This window comes from Halichoerus grypus, chromosome 5 (genome assembly GCF_964656455.1).
Source record: "Halichoerus grypus chromosome 5, mHalGry1.hap1.1, whole genome shotgun sequence".
Lineage (NCBI taxonomy): Eukaryota > Metazoa > Chordata > Mammalia > Carnivora > Phocidae > Halichoerus > Halichoerus grypus.
In genome coordinates this window covers 126,216,826-126,237,962 of record NC_135716.1, presented here as the reverse complement: position 1 = coordinate 126,237,962, position 21,137 = coordinate 126,216,826, and the positions used below count along the sequence as shown (strand labels likewise).

Sequence of the window (21,137 nt, the reverse complement as noted above, 5' to 3'; positions counted from 1 at the left end):
AGAGGGAATACAAGCAGGGGGAATGGGAGAGGGAGAAGCAGGCTTCCCGCAGAGCAGGGAGTCCGATGCGGGGCTCGATCCCAGGACCCTGGGATCATGACCTGAGCCGAAGGCAGACGCTTAACGACTGAGCCACCCAGGCGCCCTCCCCTTTTCCTTTTTAAGAAGAGCTCCGAATGTCATTCCAAAGACTCTGCTCCTGAAACAACCATCTGCAATCAACACAATCTCTTGGAGTTTTTACTGCCTCTGGCACTCCCAGGTTTGCGGGTTCTCACTCCCTTCCTTTTCTGCTACCTCGCTACAGAATACATGTTGACAATCAGGCATATGGCAGCATAATAGGATTTCAGGCAAGCCAGTGTGGAAAACTGAATGTAAACATAGTCAGATGTGGGTACAAATAGGGCAGAGGAAAGGGAGAATGAAAAAACAGGTTGACGTGGAGGCAAGCTGGGGGAGCACCTTTGCTCTAAGAAAAAGCTAGCTTTGACTACGATTCTAATTTTCTGTAGTTCTCCCATTTCCAGGAAAAAAGAAGTAGGGGAAGGAAGGAAGGAAGGAGGGAGAAGGAAGCAGCAGAGAGAAATCGAGGAAGGAGCAAAAGAAAAAGGGGAATGAAAAGAGCATTTATTGAATACCTATTACACACAACATGATGCTATACACTTTGCCCTTTGTTATGTTCTTTAATCCTCACAATAGTCCTGTGAGGTAAGTATTATTGCCTTCATTTTTCACATAAGGAAAGTGAAGTTCAACAAGGTTAAATAACTTGCTCAAAATCCTATAGCTGGAATTTGAACACATATCTGTCTGACCCCAAAGTCCAGAAAGAAAGAAGGCAGGTAGGCTCTGAGAAATGTTTAAAATATTAAGAAAAACCATTTCCAGGGGCACCTGGGTGATGCAGTTGGTTGAGTGTCAGACTCCTGGTTTCAGCTCAGGTCATGATTTCAGGGTCATGGGATCAAACCCCGAATCAGGCTCCTCGTTCAGCAGGGAGCCTGCTTGGGATTCTCCCTCCCCCTCTGCCCCACCCCCCCATGTCTCTCTCTCTCAAATAAATAAATCTTAAAAAAAAAAAAAAAGAAAGAAAGAAAGAAAGAAAAGAAAAATCATTTTGGGAATATGTGACCAGGCATAATAGGAAACTGAATTGAGATGTGGGATTGTTCTTTCTAGAATAAGATATCCGACCCCCATATCTACTCCATAATGTTTTTATTTAAAAAAATATATTCATTTATTTCCTCAACAAGTAATTGTGAAGCACTAAGTGTGAGTAAGGCACTTTGCTAGTAGCCATCAAAGGTACACCTGTGAACAAGGCATGAAATTTATGTTCTAGTAGGGAAGAAAAATAAGCATACATACAGTTAAACTGGTTTGATAAATGCTATAACAAGTGAAAGCCCAAGGAGGTATGGAAAGACTTAAAGCAGGAATAAGTAGAATTAAAGCACCTTTCTTCTACTGTCCTGTACCATGTGTATGTGTGTGCACACACACACAAAACTCTAATTCCAGGCCATAAATGAAAGATCTCTGTTGCTCCATCTGCCATGTCATCTTTAGACAATAGAGCCAATTCCAGAGCACGTGGTGAAAGCAACACTGAACTAAAAGTCATTTTAATCTAGACTTGCCCAAGTTCTGGCTGTGTAACTTGGGAAAGTAATTTTAACCTCTCTGAGCCTAAGTTTATTTATCCAAAAAGAAGTTAAGCTAACCCATTTGTAAAATCTTCCATTTTTAACACACCCTGCAGTTTTAACACTAATGACTTCTAACTATATATCATAGCTTGCTAATCAGAAATTTGTTGAAAACTATCTTAAAACTTTAGACTTTAATATTGATGAGTATTTCAAGGTACATTATTTTAAAAATGTGCTGAACCCTAGTCACATGAATTTCACAATCAATATTAAAGAAGGTAAGAAAAACTGACATCACAAATGGAAATACATCAGCTTTTGAAAAATTGAAATGAAAAATGAAGTTCTAAAAGGGAAAAAAAGACCATGTTTAAATATAGCACAAGAGTCTCTAAGTCAGATCCAAATGTCATTAGTGTCTTCAAATGAAAAGAAATGTTAAAAGAATTCTCCTCATTTGTATCATAATATCTGACTATCTACAGAGTAGAAAAATAGTAAGATTAAAAGTTGGGAAAGCTGGACATCAGTATTAATAATATTTCATTTGTAGGTCAACCTTTTTTAAAAGTGTCCATATGTCATATGTAAACTGACATTCAAAATTATAATGAAATCATCAAGTGATATGTAAATTGATAGTAAGCAACAAAAATTCTTTGGTAAAGGTGCTTTCTTATCTTTACAAATGGGGAAAATAGGGGCGCCTAGGTGGCTCAGTCGTTAAGCGTCTGCCTTCAGCTGGGGTCATGATCCCATGGTCCTGGGATCCAGCCCCCCATGGAGCCCTGCACGGAGCCCCATATTGGGCTCCCTGCTCAGCGGGGAGTCTGCTTCTCCCTCTCCCACTCCCCCTGCTTGTGTTCCCTTTCTTGCTGTCTCTCTCTCTGTCTCTCTCTCTCTGTCAAATAAATAAATAAAATATTTTTTAAAAATGGGGAAAATAATATCTACAAATTTTTTCTCCCTCCTGAAGATTAATGAATTAACAATTAAAAATATTGTATACCTTGGAAGAATGCTAATAATGCAACAGAGGTAGGCAGGGCATAGGGCACCTTTTTCTTTTAAATCATTTTAATAAGAAAAGAAAGATTAAAATCACAATGTCAAATAATAACAACCTGCATATCAAGTTAGTTTTTCAAGATATAATATTTAGCTCCAGATTTTAGTGAAACATATAAGGTTAAACACAAATATATAAATTAATTTGATAATCCTTAAAATCATACTTGGTATTAAATAGCTACAGTTTTTAATGAAAGCATTTTCAATAAATTACTTTTTGTTAACCAAGACTAACCCAAAATAAGAAAATAATTATACTAAAGGAAGGAAGGAAGGAAGGGAGGGAGGGAGGATGGGGGGGAGGGAGGGAGGGAAGAGAAAAAAATATCTCTCCAGGTATTTCAGAAATAATTCTAGAGTAATGATATTTAAAGACTCCAAATGTGGAAAAGTCATTTATAAGAAACTAACTAAAGAGTATCTCTAGGTGACAGTGATATATCCTCTGGAAAAGACACTGCCTAAGGGCAGCCTTTCATGCCTTGTTCACCACCCTCATCCCATTGTCTATATTTTTAAATCAGAATTTTCCTGTCTAAACATACCAGACTTCAGTGCTTCAAAAACATCTCAAAGGCCCTGACCCAGAAGTTATTTATTCCCTGTAGATCACAAAACCAACTTTTTCTGCAATAAAAATCTTCAGATGAGTTGAACAGTTCCCTATTTGAAGTCTTAAAGAAATAAAAACAGTAGGGGCACCTGGGTGGCTCAGTCATTAAGCATCTGCCTTTGGCTCAGGTCATGATCCTGGGGTCCTGGGATGGAGCCCCACATCGGGCTCCCTGCTCAGCAGGGTGTCTTCTTCTCCGCCTCTCCCTCTGCCCCTCCCCCTGCTCATGCTCTCTCTCTCTCAAATAAATAAAATCTTAAAAAAAAAAAAAGAAAAGAAAAGCAGTAACAGCTCCTGATTATCCAGAAATAGATTCACATAATGGATTATTCAGACATGGTCTGCGGGAGTCTTCCTACTATGGGAAGAAGCAACATCTGCTCTGAGCTCTATCTCTGGGTCTCAGTTTAGTGGCAGGCATGGTACTGTATCCCATTCACCGCACAAGAACTACATCCTAAAATTCACTCACATATTCATTCAACTAATTATTATTGAACACTAACTAAGTTTTAGGCACCAAGATAAAGATTTAGTAGTCTCTACTTTAAGACATTTACAGTTTAATTTCATTTTCATGTGAAAATGTACTGTCAATAAAGGAAGAATAGGACAAAAAGAAAAATGAATATAAAAACCTTTGGAGTCCTACTTGAAGATGATTTAACGTCACTTTCTTCTGTGTCTTTTTTCTTAGAACTCAAGCTATTATTAAATATCAGACCTTGGAATAACTTTCTAGCTAACTTTCTGATGATTTTTAACATTATTACAAGATAATACTGTTAAAATTTGGAGCTAACATCAGATTTTGTACTATCCAATCAGTACAATTCCCTAGATATATTAATAACATATTCACTTTCCCTTTAATGGGCCACATTAACTTTTAGACTCAGACACTACTGAGTCTCTTTAAAGAGATAATTCAACACAGTAAATGCACACACACATACACACACAGGGACAGATGTTTATTAAACCATTGTATTTGCAGAGAAAACCTGGAAAATTCAGTTAATTATGTTGGTTATGTTAAAACAATGCAATTGATTATCATTAAACCATTAACATTATAAAGAATATATAAAAATATAGAAAAATATGTATGTTTGATTTATTCATTGTTATAGTCATTTAGTATCTGTGACATGCCCAGAGTTATACCAGACATTTTGGATTACAGGATAAATATCACACAATCAGGACCCTCAAGGAGCTCATAGCCTAGTAGTGGGCATCTATGGAGGGCCCTAGAGAAGTGGATAGCAAATAGGCACATGCAAACCCCAAGCAGTGCGAGGCAGCAGTCCTTTGTTGCAATCCAATAAAATGCAGGTCCAAATCGGGGCACATGACAACCTACACAAAGCCAGGTTTGATCCAAAAGAACTAAGTCAGGATACAGAAAGACTGAAAGCAGCCCTAGGAAAGAGCAGAACGCTTCTCGACCACCGGCTTGGGAATAAGGTGCTGTTCTCTCAGGCACCAAGCACAGACTGGCTGGCCTGAAACCGCCTGATAGTGTCACCAGAACAGTGGGAGGCAGGGGTTAGCTACAGTGTCGGTGCCATTTGGACCCTGCGATGTTAAGGCACTGACTGATTTTGTCAGATTTTTTGGTTCCTTTTGCTTCAGGGAAGTGGCAAAACTGAAGACCCACAGAAGGACTAAGAAAGGAGACGGACTCAACATTTTAAATCATCTAGCAGCACTAATAGAAGCATGTGCAAGTCCGGGAGCCCCAAAGAGTAAATGCTGAACTGGGCCTGTAGGAGAGGGGCAGGGCGGGAGTGCCAGAGGGGAAGATGGGGAAAGTTTCACAGAGAATTTAGGGACATTCATGTTGAGGCTTGAAAGATAAAAAGGGATTTTCAGCATGACCAAAAAATCCAGTATGACAAAGACAGAGAAGCATAAAAGAATGTGTGTGGTCCTCAGTGTGAGAATGGTAGGATGTGGGAAGTGGTGGGAGATGAAGCAGAAAAGGTAATCATGGTTCAGATCCTAGAGAGCCTTGTATGCCTTGCTGTAGAATTTTGATTTTTACACTGGGGTGGAAATGGAGAGCCATTATTGGATTTTAAGGTTGTGAAGTGATCAGATTTGCCTTGTAATAGTATTATATTTGCAATAGAGTGAAAAAAATTAACTGGAGATGATGTAAGTCTAATGCAAGAAGACCCGTTAGTGTATAGGTGGTTCAATCCATACTAGAAATGATGAGTGCTCAATTATACCTCTGAATTAGAGAAAAGTAGATACTTAGGATCGACAGTAGTGACTGACTGGATCAGGGCCGAGCAGAGGCATGGAAAAAGAATCAAGGATATCTTCAGATTCTCAGCTTGTGAAACCAGGTGGATAAAGATGCCATAAAATAAAATCACAGTTCTATGGAGAACTATACATGAACAAAGACTAGATGCAAAAAAAAAAAAAAAAAAAAATTGGAGTTAGGATGGTAGGGTGATCTGTTTCCCAAAACCTTTTGAGTGTTCTATTGTATGTACAAAATTGTTTGGGGCTACATCTAGGTTTAAATGCAGGCTCTGCAAATTACTAGTTTATAACTGAATAGATTAGTTAACTTCTATGGGTTTAGTCTCCTCTTGTTTCAAAGAAGATTTAAAATAGTTTCTAGAAATACCTACAATTCAACAAAACAAAGTATATAGAGACAATGAGAAACAAAATAAATCCACAAATGCATGATTTGCAAGTCTTGAGCAAAATTTCAGACTCAATTCTGAGCTTCCTAGCTGTCCACCCATAATGGGAGACACCATGAGTTCTGTTTATCCATTGTTAGCTAGTGACATTTCTGAGAAACTTCTCCATCAGGTACTCATAACACAGATACTTTGTGAAATAGTGATCAGCACAAGAAATAACATCTGGGAACTTAAGATGATGTCAAGTATCTCAATATCAGTCAGTGTTACAACAGCTAAGCACAAATCAGCAAAAGTACTTCTATGTGGGCCAAAATAGCACAAGCTGGGTAAGGAGCTATTTCAGGGTCTGGCTGATTCCAAGAAAAAGTTTTAGCATATCTAAAGGAATCAAAAGACTGCATGTTTATTCAGGAAATCTTTCATAAAGAGCCCTCCCATAAAGTTGTTCAAGAACACAATCTCACCACCTTCCCCTCCCCAGCGACTTGATTATTGAACCACTAGTCTAACAATGGCAATTCTCAAGACTTTTCTGCTTTGATACATTAAAAAACCCACTTTTCAGAATACAAGATGCAGCATAAGACCTCATTAAAGAGGACCAACTACTACAGGAAAGGAAGCCTAGACTCACAAAAACTCTAAATACTCAAAAGATACTTCAATCCTTTTCAAATAAGCAGTTAACTTTAAAAATGCACATTAGAATTCCTCAAAGACTGCTTTAGTAAGTTGTTTCTAATTTATATGATTTTCTACAATTTAATGCTGCCAAACACTTGAAAATTGTGTTTCCCAAATAGGCTAAATAGTTTAATGTCTTTCTTGACCCATATAAACTTGTGTATAATCTATTAATTTGCTTACTCTTCATCATACTTAGGGCATTAATTCAGAATCAGGCAGTGAGAATTTACAGAGGTTAAAACATAAGGAGTCTTAATCTTAGAATTAGGCATGTGAAGCATATGCCATTCTTTTGTCTTTGTGTTGTTTCTGTAGATTACTAAATAAAAGTTTAGTGTGTGGGAAGTGTGATAATTATTCAGTACAGAGTTTCCATAAAGTTTTACGAAGTATACATTTCAATGTAAGACTTTCTTAGTGGTTAAGAAGGATGAGGGAAGAGGTAGATTCCAATGCTATTCTTTATAACTTCAAGTCTGCCCTACCCCATACAGCTAAGATACCTCTGGATACATTTATTTATGACCAAAGATTTTTTTTTTTAACAACATAATGGTTCTTCTTTAGTCACTGATACTCTTGCACTGTAGTAAAGGTGTTACATCAGCAGAATCAATGTCATTGCCACGGGAAAAGAATGTGATGACACTCTTGTGCAGCCAAACAAAAGAACTGTAAATAAGAGGCCGAGAACAGTGAATAAGAAGAAAAAAGAGCTTGGGGCCCTTGGGAGGGGGCTGCCCTTGCTGGGCAGAGGGCTGAGGCTTGGCCCGGGAGCAACGTGGGCTCGCCCTCTGTCCGCAGCGCCGTGGGGAAGACCTGCTTGCTGATCAGCTACACGACCAACGCCTTCCCGGGAGAGTACATCCCCACCGTTTTCGACAATTACTCTGCCAACGTGATGGTGGACGGGAAGCCGGTCAACCTGGGGCTGTGGGATACCGCCGGGCAGGAGGACTATGACCGGCTGAGGCCGCTCTCCTATCCCCAAACTGATGTCTTTCTGATCTGCTTCTCCCTGGTGAGCCCAGCATCCTTTGAGAATGTTCGAGCCAAGTGGTACCCAGAGGTGCGGCACCACTGCCCCCACACGCCCATCCTCCTGGTGGGCACCAAGCTGGACCTCCGTGACGACAAGGACACCATCGAGCGGCTTCGGGACAAGAAGCTGGCACCTATCACCTACCCCCAGGGCCTGGCCATGGCCCGCGAGATCGGGTCCGTCAAGTACCTGGAGTGCTCAGCCCTCACTCAGCGGGGCCTGAAGACCGTGTTCGACGAGGCCATCCGGGCTGTGCTCTGCCCACCGCCCGTGAAAAAGCCGGGGAAGAAGTGCACAGTCTTCTAGAGCCTGCTTCGAGAGGAGCAGCCCCGCCCGACCCGTGTTTGCTGTCGTGTTGAGATGTTTGGTGTCCCTGAGTCTGCCGTGGGGGAGTGGTGTGGGTGGGGAGGGGGTAGAAGCATGGGGACGAGGCCACCCCTCCTGGGGACAGGGCTGGGGCAGTGGAGTCCTGTCGGCTCTGTCTCCTTTTTCTGGGGGCACAGCTCCAGCTTTACCTGGACCCCACAGGAGGCTGGAAGGGAGCAGGGTCTCCCTCGGGCTGCAGGGGCGGGTCCAGGGCAGCCCCCGGCTGGGCTTCCTGATGGGGGAGGTTGGGGGGTGGGTCCTGTTCATGCGCCCCAGGAAGGGGTAGCCCTTACTTCTTTTATACAATAAACATTCTCCACCAAAAAAAAAAAAAAAAAAAAAAAAAGAAGAAAAAAGAGCTTAATTCAAACTGAAAAATACTGTTAATACTTGAATTTGTGAAGTATAAATGTCCATTAATTAGTTTTTACAGTATTGTTTTCATTTTATGACTTTTGATATTTCTTAACTAATATTTACAAAATGTACATGATCATAGGCTAACTTTAAAATGACTTTTGAAAAATAAAATAAAATAAAACGACTTCGAGTTTTTGTAAGGCAAACCTGGAGTGATAATAAATTTTTAATAAAATTTTACTGTCAATTTCAAAATCTTATTTTTTTTGTCTCTGGATTTGAACACTGAAACACAAGCCAATGATCTATGAAATTTACACACAAAAAACCCCCATCCTTTAAGTTCTTAAAATGCAAAAATTTTAAATTACTTCTTATATAACTGGATTTTGAAAAAAATTTTGCACTGAATATGGCAATTCCTTTTTTAATTCTTTTTATTTTTATTACTTTTTTAAATTCCAGTATAATTAACATATAGTGCTGTATTAGTTTTGTTTCTACAGGAAAATTGCTCAAGCACTTACAACCAGTCCTGACTTCGGTCAGAGTGTTCCTTACATGATAGGGTTAGTAAGCGTGCAGCTCTCTGATAAAGTCCTAATGGCCAAAAGAAGCCGCAGAAAAGTATTCTGGGGGGCTACTCATCCTTTCACATTAAAGAGAGATAGAGCCAGAGCTTAACAAAGCATTGTGTTCTTGATCCTTTCTTTCACAAAATATTCAGACAGATGCAGAACGGGAGTCAGCAATGTGAAATTGTGGTTCCTCAACTGAACTAGTGATTTTTTACTGTGACTGTAATGTTCCTCTAATATCACAAGCCCTAATGAGAAACTATGTAAGTGTATTAAAAAACCGTGATATGCAATGGCAACCAACAGACAGAAGGAGAAAGGAGGAGGCAACGAGAAAGCAAAGCAAAAAAAAGAAATGTTTTTATTTTGAACCCTAAGTATTTGTCAAAAAGTTGTGCCTCGTCTAAACAGAACAATGGGATAGGTAAAGCCAACTCTTTTGGATTCCTTTTTCAGAAGTAGCTTCTTCCTAGGGGCGCCTGAGTGGCTCAGTCATTAAGGGTCTGCCTTCCGCTCGGGTCATGATCCCTGGGATCGAGTCCCGCATCCGGCTGCCTGCTCCGCGGGGACCCTGCTTCTCCCCCTCCCACTCCCCCTGCTTGTGTTCCCTCTCTCGCTCTCTCTCTGTCAAATAAATAAATAAAATCTTAAAAAAAAAAAAAGAAGAAGAAGTAGCTTCCTGGCTTCTCTCTGGAAGAATGGAAAAATGATGGGGCTCATCAGAATTTCTCAACCTCAGCATGATTGACAATTCAAACCAGATCATACTTTGCTGTGAGGAGTGTCCAGGGCATTATGGAATGTTTAGCAGCCTCCCTGGTCTCTGCCCACTAGCTCCCAATAGCACTACCACAATCGTGACCCCGCAAGACTGCCTCCAGACACTGCAGAAGTGCCTCTGGTCAAGAACTACAGTATTTTTAAATTTTTCCTTAGTTCCTTTGAGCTTTCCACCTGAGAGAATAGACTACTACAGCCAGAAACATGATGTCTGGTAAACCTTTCTTTCCTGGCAACTTCCTCCTCTTGTGGTATATTTTATTAAATATTTTGCCCAGAGGTCCATTTATATACCTCTTTTAGTGCTATCTTTAATATTTTTAAAGATACTATATTTAAAGAAATAAAGAAACGTAACTCAGTGATAGAAAGTCATTCTACACGAATTCTTCCTTACCTCCCCAGGAAACTGTCATAAAAAGCAGCCAAAAAGTAAAACAGTAAAAGAGAGGTTAAAGACCACCTCAAAAAAGCAAAGAGTAACACACAACAAGGAACGAAACCCATTATTTCTCCCAACTCAAAAAAATCCAATTCTCTTCTCTACAGCTCCTCCCACTCCCAGCCACACAGCACCTTTTCTCAGCACTTTTTCTTTGCTCAATTTGCAACAACACCCTTCAAAAGACTGAACTAAGCTGTCTCTAATCCTCCTCCCATCTCTCTTAACCTAGTCCCTTCAGACCATTACTGCCACCACTACAATTAAACCACCCTTGTCAGGGTTTGCAGTCACCTTCACATTAATAAATCCAGCGGCCATTTCTAAGCCCTCACCCTCACCTTTCAGCAGCATTTAACCCAGTTGATTATTCCTCTCTTCCTTCACACGCTTTCTCCCTTAGCTCCAGGACCCCATACTCTCTTGATTTCCCCCTTCCTCACTATTCTTTTTTTTTAAGATGTTATTTATTTATTTGACACAGAGAGAGAGAGAAACAGAGAGAGCACAAACAGGGGAAGCAGCAGGTAGAGGCAGAAAGAGAAGCAGGCTCCCCACTGGGCAAGGAGCCTCATGCGGGGCTCAATCCCAGGACCCTGGGATCAGGTCCTGGGATCATGACCCAAGCTGAGGGACTAGTTATTCTTTTTCAATCTCCTTTACTGGTTTCCTCCCCTTCTCCCTTTCCTTTTAATAACACAGAAATCCTGGGCTCAGGTCATTTATCTCAATCTGCACTCACTTCCTAGTGAGTCATCCAGTCCGTGGTCTTAAATACCACCTGTGTGCTGATGACTCCCAAACCGCCTCTCTCCCAGACTCCAGACTCATATATCCAACTTCCTACTTGTCACCTCCACTTGAATATCAAATAAATGTTTCAAACCCAAATATGTCTAGAAGTGAACGGCTGATCCTTCACCCTAAACTTGCCCCATCCACAATTTTCTAATACCATTGATGCAACTCTATCTGATTAGTCGCTCAGGCCAAAAACTGTGCAGTCACCCATAACACCTATCTTTCTCTCACCCTCCACACACTGTTAGTTCAGAAAACCAGATTAGCTTCACCTTCAAAATGCATTCAGTATCCTTCCATTTCTCATGTCCTTCACGGCTTTCATCCTAATGGATGCCACCAGCACCTCTCAACTGAAATACTGCAAACACCTTACTGGTCTTCCAGTTTCTCTCCTTGCACCTATAGGATATTCTCAACACAGCAGCCACAACAATTCTTTTAAGATGTAAGTCATGGGACACCTGGGTGGCACAGTTGATTGGACGGCAGAGTCTTGGTTTGGGCTCAGGTCGTGATCTTGGTGTCCTGAGATTGAACCCCACAGTGGCAGCGGGACCCCTGCTGGGCATGGAGCCTGCTTAAGAGTCTCTCTTCCCCTCCCCCTGCCCCTCCCCCTCATGTGCTCTCTCTCTAAAATAAATAAATAAATCTTAAAAAAAAATAAAATAAAATGTAAGTCTTATCATATTTCTCTTCTGTTAAAAACCTGCAGTGGTGCCCATTTCATTCAAGGTTAAAGTCAAAGTCCTTTATTTTACTTTATTAATAAGCTAGTGATTTTTTTAAGTAATCTCTATGCCCAATGTGGGGCTTGAACTCACAACCCCAAGATCAAGAGGGCTCCACTGACTGAACCAACCAGGCACCCTCAAGATAAAGTCCTTTAAATTGTCTAAAGGGCCTAAAGGAATCTGGTCCTCCCTCATCTTCCTGGCCCCCTTTCCTATTTCTATTCTCCTTTCTAATTGCACTCAGCCTCCTCTCTGTTTATCAAACATTCCAGGTAGACTCCAACCATTGGGTCTTTGCACTGGCTTTTCTCTTTCTGGAAGGTTATTCCCCTGCCATTAATAACTACTTAACCTTCTCCAATATTACCTTTCAATTAGGTCTACCATAACCATCCTATTACTACCTACAGCTGACCCTCTCCTTCATCCCATTACCAGTGTTCCAAATCCCCCTCACCAGGCTCTATTTTTTTTCACAGCACTTTTCAATTTTTAATATCAATGATTTGTTTATTATATTTATTACTCATTGTCTGTCTTCCCTATCTAGAATGGAAACCTCAAAAAGGTCCATTTTCTTCTCTGGTAAGTCCCTCAGAATTGTACTTCACACAGAGTAAGTGTTCAGCTAATATTTGTCAAATGAATGAGTGAAATAAATTGGACTAATATCCCACCCTGAAATAGAAGGATCTTCTTTTTTTTTTTTTCTTTATCCTTTTTCTCACTTTCTTGCACATCAAAGCACTAGTTGGGCTGGGAGGGAGAAGGGAGTCTTTGGTAGGAAGGAATAGATAAATATATCTGGAGAGGTTTTTACTGAAAGATTTTAGGTTTTAAGGGACTTTCTGTCTTTTCAGTTTCAGCTGTGACATCTCGGGCCGTTTGGGGGATTTTAGGACTTCTATGTTCTCTTTGCCACTCTGATTTTTAGTTCAGTGGGGCTTCTAGTTGGAAGGTACCTTCTAAATTAAGAGAAACAAAGGGGCTAGGGATGAGGATCAAAAAAATGGAAAGGAAACAGGCTGCTAAAAGAAACTCCAGGAAAACAGGAAAGGAGAACTTTAGGTTTTCAGTCCAATTTACTAAAGTAGGAAAGAGGGCTAAAATTCAAGGCCAGTATGAAGATTAGTAAGGAAATTTGTGAACTAGAATGTTCCTTATATTCCCAGGAGACTGAAAGTGGCAGATAGGGTTCAAGATAACTGTATAAATAAGTAAATTAATCCCATTGTAGTGGAGGGTTTTTTAAAAAAATATTCTTCCACATGCATCTCCCCTCATATTTACATACCACAGAGAGTGTCTCTATCTCCCAAGATAGAGACGCAAAAATAATAAATTACAGATATATTCATTATCTAATGCTATGCAACAAATTACCCCAAAATTTAGTGGCCTAACACAACAATAACATCCAGAAGCAACTTGGTTGGGCAGTTCTGGGTTAGGGTTTCTCATGAAGTTTAATCAGATGTTGACTGAGGCAATGGACAACTGAAGGCTTAACTGAGCTGGAGGATCTGTTTGCAAGGTAGATCACTCATATGGCTGGCAAGTTGCTGCTGGTTCTTAGCATGAGGCCTCAGGTCCTTCCCACGTGGGCCTCTCTACAGGAATATTTGAATGTTTTCACAATATGGCAGCTGGTTTTCCCCAAAGTAAGCAAGATAAGAGAACAAAGGTTACACAAGAGCAAGGCAGAAGCCACAATGCCTTTTGTACAATGTAGCCTTCTACTATACTTTGCTGGTCACACAGGTCAGCCCAGATTCAGTGTAAGAGGGGAGAATGTAAGGGTGTGAATACCAGTAGACAAAGGACATTGAAGCCATCTTGAAGGCTGGCTACCACAACAATCAAATGGCTTGTCACATGAACAGCAAAATAATCTCAATTCGTCTTAGAGTTGACTTGGATGCATCTTTTCCTGCTTCAAAAAGTGTGATCATTTGTTCACCTTGTTTTGCCTCCCCATCTCCAGAGAGCCCTAAAACCATTATACAATATCACCTTAGCATCTGTGAGCACATTTCTTTGTTAATAATGTATTTTTAATTTTAAAAGTGGATTGCAAACAATAAAGTTGTGACACTTCTAAGGAAAGTATAAGAAGATATATCATCCTCTTGATTCAGCAGGAAAAAAAGGTGATGATTTACCTTTCTATGTTAGACTTAATAAACCTTGACAGAAATGAACAGATATTTAAAATATTGGATGTAGACAAAGTAAAAAGAGTCACTGGACTTAACCTTCTAACTCTATCCACAGTACACAATTTACTCTTAGACCTCAGGAAAGCACCTAATGTCTTTGTATCTCAATTTCCTCATATGTAAAATGCAAAAAATATCCATTCACATGTATAAAGAGTGAAGTGTGAATATAAATTAGGAACTGAGCTCTATTATATATATGTAAATGTATATAATGTACGGAGATATAGATCTAAATAGATAGATACAGATCTGCACTTACACAGAATATGTTTTTAGAAAGAGTAAACTTGGGGCACCTGGGTGGTTCAGTTGGTTAAGCATCTGACTTCGGCTCAGGTCATGATCTCGGGGCCCTGGGATCCAGCCCTGCATCAAGCCCCATGTCCAGCCCAACCTTGCGCCCCACCTCCTCAGGCTCTGCACTCAGTGGGGGTCAGCTTCTCCCTCTCCCTCTGCCCCTCCCCTCGGCTCATGCTCACAAGCTCACTCTCTTGCTCTCTCTCTCTCTCCTCAAATAAATAAATGAAAAATCCTTAAAAAAAGAGTAAACTTGACCAAATTTAAAATATATACATCTTGACTTTAAATTATATGCATATATACATGTATATATAACATAATATATACATGTACACACACACACACATATATATATATATATACAATCAAGATATAAATCTCGGCTTATATAGAACATGTATTTACAAATAATAATCTTGACCAAATTCCTTACAAACACTATTCCTATGTGGCAGCATCACTCACCTCTTTATCATTCCTCTAATAACTCTATGAACACTGAGCATTCCTCCTAACTCTAACATACTATGACTCTCAATAGAATGAAAAAGAGCTGATGTCACAAACACATTGTGTTACAGTATCACTAAGGGCCAGATCCATTCTTAGTTACATAATCCCTGAGGTCCTACCAGCTTTGCTAGCCTCAAAAGAGAGCCTTGGAGTACAAAGAAAGAGAGGGAGGGAACTAAACAAAGCCCTGACATGACAAAAATTCTTAGTATATTCTCAGTATTAATCCTTGGCAAAGAAGCAGACAGTTTGGAGGTGGAAGAAGGCAGTGGAGAGCTTTAAAATAATTATTATTTATATCTTCCCTAAATACCATGGCACTTTCTAGTCACAAATACTTAGGGAGCAGAAAATCATCCAAAACACCCCATTCCCCCCCACCCCCTGCCAATATCTCCACAGTAAGATCAGAGACCCAAGAGCATTCTTTCCTTCCTAACTGGCTGTCAAGCAGTTCCCTCCAACAAATGGCAGTTTTTATCATTAATTCTTTCATGCAGCTTTCATCTGTGAGGTCTGTAATCCACAAGAACAACCTAATAATGATTAAGTAAAATCAAAGTGATCTTTTAAAAGCCTGTATCCTTTGTTATAAATGCTTCACAAGTAAAAGATCAGTCAAAAGCATAAAGGTACCCTGAATTGAACTTCCTTTGTGCTTGAATTAGAGTGTTTCTTTTGGAATACTCTCACATCAGGCTTCCGCTTCTCTTGGCAAAATCATGGATTGGCTGATATTGTCTTAGAGGCTTTCCTATGTCCCCTTTCCCACCATCACTCTTCTTTCAGGGACTCCTTTCTGTTACCTAGGAGTCCCTCCTGCTGCCTTCCGCATTCCGCCTACCACACACTCATGGTCCAGACTCTTTATTTATAATTCTCCTTTCTAACGTTACAGTATGTATTTCCAAAGACTCAATTTCTTTGAGAGTTTTGCTGGGTGGCCAACTAACCCAATAATCTTTACCACAGTGTTGAATTAGTACTCATTCTCTTTAGAATTGGTTTTCAGACAGAAACTTCTAGAAATTCTATCAACATCTCAGCCCAAAATATTGTAGGTATTTTGGTAAGCAGTAGGAGAGGACACTTGAATATAACTGGGCCTTTTAGAAAAGTGAAGTCCATTGGGTTGCTTTACTTGGCCTAAGGAGTTGATGTATATGTAGGGGCTCTGGGCAGAACCTCCCCCCCCACACACACACACAATGTGCCACTTTGGCATATGGATTAATTTGAGCTGAAGGCACTTGAAACCCTGTGGGCTCAAAAGAAACTTTGTCCTTCCCTTAACCACACAGAAGAACCTAAATTGGGGGTCTTTCCCAGAATAAGGGTTATTAACAGAGATAAGTTTTATCTGAGTGACCCATCTGTATGGCACGGCAAACATCAAATTACCAAACATCTACTCTCCTTATTGCCCTGTGAAATGCATTCCTTTCCTCTGAAATTTCAGACCCCTAACTCCTTCTCTTAGTTCAGAGTGACATATATACTCATTTTGCCTGTCTTTGGAATTTCCTTATCTATGTGGAATCCCCATATGTACCTTATGAAATTTGATTTTCTCCTGTTAATCTGTTTCATGTCAATTTGTTTCATTTTTTTAAAAATATTTTACTTTTAAGTAAACTCTACACCCAACATGGGGCTTGAAACCACAACCTTGAGATCAAGAGTTGCACGCTCTACCACCTGAGCCAGCCAGGTGCCCCCATGTCAATTATTTCTTAGTCCTGCTAGAAGGACCTCTGAGGGAACAGGAATTCTTCCTCCCCAACATATGAAAGCTGTTCTCTCTGAAATCATCCTCAAGGATAAGAAAGTAACCCCAAACATCTAATGAGTATCCATCCAGTTGGCTTCCCGCTGCACCTAAAATAAAATCTATACTCTTGTTTAGGGTCAAAAAGATCTGGCCTCTCGCTACCTGTCTCTACCTCATACACCACACTCCAGCCAAACTGGCCTCTCTTTCAAACTTGAAAATGCCAAGCTGCAACATCATTCCTGCCTTAAGACCTGCATTGCTATGTTCCAGTTCTTGGCATGCAAATTACTCTTCATTTGGTTCCCACCTCAAATGTCACCTCTTCAGACAATCTAAAGTAATCCTACAGTCACCCTCTAGCACATCATCCTATTTTATTTTATTTTTTTTTCCACAATAAGTGTACTCTTTAATCCCCATCTTCTATTTCCCCTATCCCCCCATGCACCTCCCCTCTGGTAACCATCAGTTTGTTCTCTATAGTTAAGAGTCTGTTTTCTGGTTTGTCTCTCTTTCTTTTTCTTTTCCTTTGCTTGTTTGTCCTATTTTATTTTCTTCATGGTATCATAACTGTGAATTTTTTTTTGTTCATGTGTTTGTTTACCTGCTGCTTCTAGGCCCCCTACTAATGTACTTACTCTTCGTTGTCTGTCATGTTCATCACTGTGTCCCTCATGTTTTGCAGAGAACCTGATATGTGTTCAGTGCTCAATAAATATGTGCTGAATGAATGCATGAAGATGAATCCAAGCATAACTTAACCTTTAAATTTAAATAATTGAGAAATCCTGTACTAATATTGGAAGGGGGGACAGTGGTTAATATCACCATAACTAATGTAACTAACTTGTGTTTATAAGACTTTTATTGATCATGGACCACAGCATTTTTTCAATAAAATATTATAAATATTAGATTGATAAATATTCCACTTGCCATTATGAAAAGCTGTCCTTTTGATGAGGTATCACAAATGAATGCCAGTATTCCTTGAGAAATACTGCCAACTCATCCTATTCTTCTGTCAGTGTTAAGAAACTACATTTCCCTTGGGCCAATTTCTAGTTGTTCTAGGTGTGTAGTATCTATTGCTAGGACTTCAGAAGCCGATGAGCAACCTGCTTGTCACATGCTCCAACAAATGGTCTCTTCCCCCATGCAGTGTATCTAAGCAGAGAAGCAGCTCTCCTAAGATGATAACCAATACAGCATAGAATATTGTTAAACCTATGGCTTATTATCCTGCAAAGTTTACCCCAGCAGGCTGCCAAAAGGAAAAAAAAAAAAAAGCCTAGCAATTTAGCAATTTGGTTTTCTACCAGGCAGTCCCCATTTAGCTAGTTGTAGCTTAGAAGCAGATGTCTGAGAGCAAGCAGTTCAGCAAGCCTGCAGTCAGACGCTTTTGTAGAGCTTTTTTCTTAAAAGGAAAAATTGAGGCAGGTCAATGGATTACAACTTCCTGGGCTTGCTTTTGTTATCTATAAAGTATCACCACTAAACCTGCTTTGCTAAAGTGAAACTCCAAGGCTTAAAAAAGCATCTTTCCTTCTAAAAATTAAATAAATTGGTTTAAAAAAAAAAAACTCAACATTAGTAGAGAGGGGAAAAAATACCCACAAGTCAGTAAGAGCTAAATAACATACTTTTCCCTTTAAGGAAAACATGTAGCATAAGAAAACCTTATTTTTAAAAAACTGCAATGAAATTTCTTGAAACCACACATCTTAGGAAAGCTTGATTATTAATTCTTCCAGAGGAACTGTTAACATTTAAATGACAAAACTCTATTAACCACTATTCTTCAATTATTTCACTATCAAATTAAATTTAAGAAAATACACACAATCCTATCTTGGCATCCAAAACAAAAATTTCTTGGTGTTTTTTGGGGGGTTGGGGAGACTAAAGAGGAGGTGTCTTTTTCATCAAACCTCTTATACTGGTTCACTTCTCATTAATTTGGTCTCGTGTGTGTGCGCGCGCGTGCATGTGCGCGCGCGTGCGCGCTTCTGCCCAGGTTAATTTTAAGAGTAAGGTTGTCTCTAAGCATGTACTGTAAAACTGTAAAATTTTTTCCACTCTTCATGGACCATTTACAATCTGCAAGGTTTGGGGTGGATATGAAATGTATTCCTGCCAATGGACAGCCACATCAACAGTGCTGAAAACCAATCCTTCTGTTTTGCTCATTGGGCCATATGGTTCCATGAAAAAGGAGCTAAACAAAAGTGCAACTAATGCACCTTGTCAATCTGGGTTTAGAGTAATTATCTGATACAATGGTAAAGAAACTGTAGATGAATATATTCTCTCATTCTTCAGTCGTCTACCACTATAAACATATACTAATTCATTGGAAGAACAAAAAATCAGGTCTAAGGCCTTTTCTATCTTACAGGAACTATATTTTAAAGAAAATACATTGCAATAAAATTATATATATATAATATATATATAAAACAGTTTCAACCAGAATACCGGTGTTTTGTAGTAACGTCGTCCAAAAGATTAAGGATCATGGTTTAAAACCCTTTCCAGTAAGTGATTTGAGTACCCCAGAGCAATTAACAAGCAAGCTGAAGCACCAAGATAAAGTTGTGTCCCCCTAGTGACCTCTAGGGTGGAGCTAAGCTCCCACAAGCAGGACTGGGGGAGAAAGCAAGAAGCATGTCAAAGCCGAGCGCGCTGCTGTAACCTAGCCGTTATATTCAATAATGTACCGGTTCCCATCTCAGAGGGCTGGTCCTGTTTTATATAACCTTAACGCCAATAAATCTCCGCCTCCTGGCCAAGAGGCCCATTGGGTCGAAATCCAACTTCAAGCACCTTCTCTTCCTCCTCCCCAAGTTGCTGAGGTCCGGCACCCCACCCCCAGGCGCACAGCCATCCTCCACGTGCGCGGTAAGGAACGGACTTGCACCTCTCTGCAGTGCTGCAGACAACCTCTCCGCCACTGCCGGTTCCCCAGCGAGAGCGCGGGAGCGGGAGGGAGCCGGCGACCTGCGACGTCTACGAGTCCCCGCTTCAGGCGCCTGAGGCCGGTACACCAGCTCCCAGGGCGCAGCGCTCTGCGAATCCTGGGGACGCACCCCTCCGCCCCGCCCCCCTCCTGCCCCGCCAAGCCCGATGCTGCTCACGAGGCTCCCTCCCGAGTGCAGCCCTGGACCACCCCAGCAACAAGCTCTTCCTTGTCCTTTCTGCCATCGTTTCTCCTCCCCTGAACTTTCCAACTTTGGAACCCCCGGTTGCAAAGGAGCAACAGAGGGGGAGACTGCTCGGCCAGAGTCACTGCCCGCCTACCCAGGTCGGGAAGGGGGAAATAGAGCCTGCAGGGACTCGGCTGGTAGCAACTCCTCTTGACCATTGGGCAAAAGGAGAGGCAGACAGCTATTACCTCCTCAGGATGGAGGTTGGGAAAATGGATGCAGAACTTGTCACCCTAGGGATGAAGGGGCGGTGGGGGGGGGGGGAGCTTGGGAGGAGGGAATAGGAGAGACCAAGGAAAAAACTCACTCTCTCTCTCTGGCACACACGCGCGCGCGCGCACACACACACGCACACATGCAGCCTGTTTTCTAAAAGGACGAGACGCTACGAGCCAGGAGTCTCTTTTCTCCCCACCGCCCTCAGGGGGGAACGCGCAACAGATACCCAAGCTCTCCGAGTAGGAAAGGGGTGGGGTGAGAGAAAGAATCTCCAGGTTTCCGCAGGTTAGAAAAACGGGACAAACTCCTGTCAGAGTCTCCCTGGAGGCAAAGGGAGGTAGGTGCAGCAACGCTGAGGTCCCTCCACCTCCCCGAGAAGGCAAACTCTTCCCCTGCAGGCAACCTTCCACCTGGCGGAGTCTGGATGTAAACAGGCAGGACCGAGGGGCGGACCGCGGGTGGGAGGTGGGATGGGCCGAGATGAGAACAGAGCGGAACTCACCCTTGCTGCTGGGGGGCTCTCTCTTCTTGGCCATCTTCTGCCCCCGCCCCTCCCCCAGACCCCCCGCGCGTTTCCTCCGGCTGCCGCCCACCTCCCGAAGCCCGCTCGGCGGTTTCCAGGGCGAGCTCTCGCCGCGGCTCCCCGCTCAGCAAGCTCTTTGTTGCTGTGATGGCATCTGCGAGGCGACGGCAGCGGCGGCGGCGGCGGCGGCCGCCCGGCTGCGCGCTCGGCTCGGCTCGGCTCGGCGGGCGCTGGCGCCGCCGCCCCTCCGCTCTCGGCCGCGCAGCGCTGCGAGCCTCGCGCTCGCGCTGCTGTGGCCGCTGTGGCTGCGGCGGCGACTGTTGATGCTGCTGTGCCGCTCCAGCTGCTGGAGGGGGCAGCGCAGGGTCCCCGGCGCGCCCGCCCAGAGCTGACCTCCCCCTTGCCCACACTCCCTCCCTCCCCCACTCCCCCACGCCGGTGTCCCGTCTGAGCCGCCAGCTCCAATCCAACCAGTGACGGCGCCGTCATCTAGCAGCCGCTGCTGGGGAAGGCGGCGGCGGCGGCGGTGGGGGGCTGCTGGGGGAAGCTGGGAGCCCTCGGCTCTCT

General features: G+C 42.0%; 1 protein-coding gene and 1 pseudogene across 2 annotated transcripts in view; one reads left to right on the top strand and one right to left on the bottom strand.

The window, feature by feature from the left end:
• The window catches only part of LOC118540009 (ras-related C3 botulinum toxin substrate 3 pseudogene), a 35,044-nt pseudogene extending 26,624 nt beyond the window's left edge, over positions 1 to 8,420 (top strand).
• The window catches only part of SLC44A5 (solute carrier family 44 member 5), a 350,669-nt gene extending 329,945 nt beyond the window's left edge, over positions 1 to 20,724 (bottom strand). For both annotated transcript variants that reach the window (XM_078072903.1, XM_078072904.1), the window contains exon 1: positions 20,550 to 20,724. In XM_078072903.1, coding sequence (XP_077929029.1) covers positions 20,550 to 20,583 — 34 coding nt within the window. In that variant the 5' untranslated portion in view covers positions 20,584 to 20,724. The remainder of the gene's footprint in view (positions 1 to 20,549) is intronic.
• Positions 20,725 to 21,137: the final 413 nt, after the last annotated feature.